Consider the following 4,513-nt stretch of genomic DNA (forward strand, 5'->3'; position numbering starts at 1 on the left):
CGAAGCCAGCCCTCGATCACCATGATTACGAATCACGGCAATACATTCCTATCGCAGTATTAATGTTAATCATCATAACGGTGTGGAGCGGAAAGCAGTGTCAATCCCGATCATTACAGCGCTCCTTTGCGCCGGTCCCCGCCCACTGGCGCGAATCCCCGCATCCCCGTTTCGTGGCGGCTGCTGCTGCGCCCGCGCCCGCGGCCCCGTCCAGGAAAGCGGCTCCGAGCGCGCCCGGAGAGACAAAGCGCCAGCCTCCCATTGGTGGCCTCGGCCAACGCTCGGGCTTCCTCTCGGCGAACCGCGTCCAATCGGCTCATTGACATGCAAATCTGAGGCTATAAAGAAGGCTGGGGCGGTGGCTCGAGGAGGGGGCGGGGGAGTGGGCCGGAGTCCGCGCCGGGCGGCGCAGCATCGAGCCAGCCCTCTTTTTTTTTTTTTTTTTGCACTAGTTCCCCGCCGCGGCGCCTCCGCCTCCTTTTCCACCTCCTCCCCGCCTATCCCGTTCGACTTTCCGGACCCCTTCTTATTCCTACGTTTTCGGCATTGCCCTCCTCCCTCCGATCATGGCTCCCTCCTTTCGGCCCAGCAAGAACCGGTCCAGCCGGGACGACGAGGATTTCTTCGAGGCTAGAGGAGACCGGAAGGTGAGTGGTCTTCTTGGAGCAATGCATCGGGAGCAGCTCAGGGCGGGGAGGCTGAAGGGAGGCCTCTGCGGCGCCGAATGCACGCGTGATGGCGTGCCTGCATGCGTGTACGCGCCCATGCATCCATACAGGCATGCATACACGCATGCCTTGCTCACTACGTCCTTTCCTTCTTTCTCCCGCTCGCGCTCCTCCAACCTTCCTTGCCAGGCGAGAAAGCCGCTGGTGGAGAAGAAGCGGCGGGCGCGGATCAACGAGAGCCTGCAGGAGCTGCGGCTGATCTTGGCGGACACGGAGGTAAGTTGGCAGCGAAGGCTCTTCGCGGCGCGGGGGCGCGGGCGCGGGGGCGGGACGGCGTGAGAGCGGCTGCGGCCAGGCTTGACGATCTCGCTGTCTGCTGTGTCGTTTGATCGGTGCTAGTTCCAGACGAAGATGGAGAACGCCGAGGTGCTGGAGCTGACGGTCAGGCGCGTGCAAGGCATTCTGCAAAGCAGCTCTCTAGGTGAGTGAGTGAGTGGCCGCCGCGCAGGTCCTCGCCCCTGGCACCCTGCCCCCTGGACGAAGGCTGGGGCCACTTCTTGTGGGGGCAAGAAGGGCATCCGTTGAACCGAGGGTTTGGCAGGCCAGGAACCCTGGGCTGAGAACTGAACAAACAGTAGGAGCGGCTGCTGGGATTGGGGGGTTTTTTTTTTAAACATCCTAGAAATACAGATTGTCTTGGCAGTTACTATGAGCCCAATACTATCATTTTGTGTTCATAAGCAGTACTAGTTTATGCTGAGGCTAATTTTACCAGAAAAGCACTTAAGCCCTGTATCATTTTCACTGCCTTTTTGGAGTAAATTATGATTCTCAAATTCTCTCTCTCTCTCTCTCTCTTTTGCTACCTAGTTTTTGTCCTCACTTAAGTGAGGGCTGTATCCTTTTTTCTCTTCCCTTTCTCTTTACATCTTATGCAAAGTCACTGCTGTTTTAAACACACTTCAAGCATCCTTGGCTTGAAACAAAAGTTAGCATCCCTCACTGCTCTAGTTTCCCTTGGTGTTCCTTTTCTTCCCAGCTCCTTTTCCTGATGGCTGCTGGTATTGTTTGTGATGTGTGTCTGTAATTGGTGTGATGGCCTCTGTTTTGTTTGGATAACAATACCTAGACTGAGCTGTGCTTTGATCAAGTGTATCAGCTACCTTTTCCCTGGCTCACAGCTGACTGCATGAACGCAGCTCAGTTGAGATCATATCCTCACTTTAATCTAACAGTGAAGCCTCTTGAGAGTCTTCTAGAAAACATTTGACTCTAGATTAACAAAGCCTGACTTAGGAGACCTATCAACCCTTCTTTCAGAAGCAACACAGATTTTGTTGCGGCATCTCCTGAGAATAAGAAATAACAGTTGTTTTTCCAGCAGGTTTTGAGGTATATCCCCTGCTTGCCCCTCAGAGGTTTCTGGACCTCATTTTAAAGTTTGGAGTTGAGAGGTATGATTGCTGCAAAGTACTAGTTTAACATTAATCCAGTCTTGGAGGATGAAAGAATAGAGACATGTATGCACAATATTGATGAGGAACAGCAGAAGAGGATGTTTTGTGATTCTTGCTCTGTTTCCTTGTTTGCTTGTGTGGTCCCAGATGGTGACAAACTGCAGCGAGAGGCCAGTGAACGCTTTGCGGCTGGGTACATTCAGTGTATGCACGAAGTTCATACGTTCGTCTCCAACTGCCCTGGAATTGACTCTACTATTGCTGCAGAGCTCTTGAATCACCTTCTGGAGTCAATGCCACTGAATGACGGCAGCTTCCAGGACCTGATTGTGGATGTCTTATCAGACCCCTCCATCAGCCAGTGGCCTAGCAGTGATGGGCTCCCCCAAACGCCTGGGCTATCACCTGGAGCTTTATGCCTGCCCATCCCCGCTTCACCTCTTCCTTCACCTTCCTCCAGTGAAGAGACTTGCTCTGATCTGGAAGACACGGAGGCTGAGCAAAGCCACATCTCTTTGGATGGACTGGACAGGTCTAGGACAGAAAATGTGCCTTCCTCCAGCCTTTCCAAATCTATGTGGAGACCCTGGTAATAAACTGCACAGGAACCAACGAAGATCTACCTAATAGGGAGAATACTTGAGCACTGTGTTCTTCTAGCCATTGGAGTATAGACGGTGAGGATTTCAGATGGTGCATTTGTGTCGTGATATTAACTGTATTTCAGGACTGTATAGATGGCACTCTGACACTGTCAAATCCTGACAGGCTAAATAGCTGAATGAGTTAACATTTCATCTGTGGATTTGAGAGATGGGTTTTCGTAAGTCCTGGTTTCTTTTTATTAGGGGTTTGGGGGTAGAAAGGATGGAAGTGTGTACAAGCAGAGCTCTTTTGTTGATGCACAGCACTGTTCATTTCCTTCATTTTTGGCCCTTATAAGTGGCCCAGATATTGCTACCTTTTTCAGTTAGGAAAAAGCCCTTTTGAATTTGAGAACTTGATGGTTTAATCCAATGAACGGTATGAAGTTAAGCATTTATGCACAACTTCAAATGTTTTAGCGATAGCATTAAAAAATCCCTGAAAGGGATTGGCGAGGCTAGTCTCTTGTTAAGTTTAGTGGACTAGGATCTCTCCTTCAGTGAAGGAAGAGAAAACTAGAAGCCCCACTGGAATTAGGTGAGCATTTAAAGTATTGGTGGCAGGGTGCCTTTTAGAAACGTGTCTTGTGCACATCTTCTAGCACATCTGAATTTATTGTGCTGTGTATATTAGCTTGTCAAATGTTTATTTTAATCTTTTTTAAAAATAAAAACTAAATTCACCAATGATTGCATGTATTTTGGGGTGTGACACTTGCTTAAGAAATTACATTTCATGTTAGTGACTAACAAAAATGCATCCTTGAATGCAAACATTGGTAATTAAGCACTTAATTCATGTACTGAACTTGTCTGTTCAAGTACTGGGAGCTGGAATGTTTCCATATTTTCAAGATTCTTGGGCTAGTCTTGGTTTTGGTACACTAAATTCATGGGTTTGATTTTACAACTTCCAGATTTTAGAAGTTGATACTTAACTTGCCATGATGAAGGCTTTAAAGCAACAAGGACAACGCACACTCTGCAATTGTGCAGGCTGATCCTGTGTACGTTTGCTTGGAGTCAAGTCTTCCTGAGTTGAGTGGGATTTACTCTTAAGTAAATGCAGAGAATGCAGCCTTAAAAGTAACCAATGTCTTAATGAGGATTTAAATAAGGGGAACACTTTCCTGGTTGCATAGAACACATTAAATAACATGCAAGGGATCGGAAAGCTTGGAAGCTCTTCTGTGATCTGCTGCAACCTCTGCCTTTCTCCATACAAAAGACGTCTTCGTTTTTGGGGTGGGGGTGGGGGGAGGGAGATGTGTGAGTTATTTGTGCTGTTACCTTTCCACAGAGCTGTCATTGTAACATAGACCTATGCTGTAAACTTACTTAACACATGAAAGCATCCCAACATAACAAAAAGGGAGGGGTGAAAGTAAGATAGGGGGCTAGCTATGTAATCTTCCTTTTTGTTAACCATGTGGAATAATAAAAGTGGAAACAAAGTTTATTGGTAGACGTGTGCTTTGTAACTACCCTTTAAGCCATCTGATGCGGAGATTCTTAATTCAAAGCCTGTCACAAGAGTTGTTTCTCTCTGACTGTGCTATAAATTCTCACCTACCTTTGAACTAGAGGGAAAGCCCCCCCTCCCCCTCTCCACTTTCCTTCCCCTCTTTACTACAAGTTGCCTTGTAAAGACCTTTCTGCTTTTAGAGTAGATGGGGGAGTGTTTTGATGTGTAAACGAAGTAATAGCATGGACAGTTCAAGTGGAAATAACACCCTTAGAAAGA

At 47.9% G+C, this 4,513-nt stretch overlaps 1 protein-coding gene across 1 annotated transcript; it reads left to right on the plus strand.

Moving 5' to 3' along the window:
* Positions 1-515: 515 nt before the first annotated feature.
* Positions 516-4,199, plus strand: LOC123024743 (transcription cofactor HES-6-like). Its single transcript, XM_044432854.1, has 4 exons — positions 516-647; positions 858-944; positions 1,068-1,149; positions 2,273-4,199. Exons 1-4 carry the CDS (start codon positions 567-569, stop codon positions 2,716-2,718), a joined length of 696 nt encoding a protein of 231 aa, XP_044288789.1. The 5' UTR covers positions 516-566; the 3' UTR covers positions 2,719-4,199.
* Positions 4,200-4,513: the final 314 nt, after the last annotated feature.

This window comes from Varanus komodoensis, unplaced genomic scaffold (assembly GCF_004798865.1).
Source record: "Varanus komodoensis strain SLA01 unplaced genomic scaffold, ASM479886v1 scaffold25, whole genome shotgun sequence".
NCBI classification, from domain to species: Eukaryota; Metazoa; Chordata; class Lepidosauria; order Squamata; family Varanidae; genus Varanus; species Varanus komodoensis.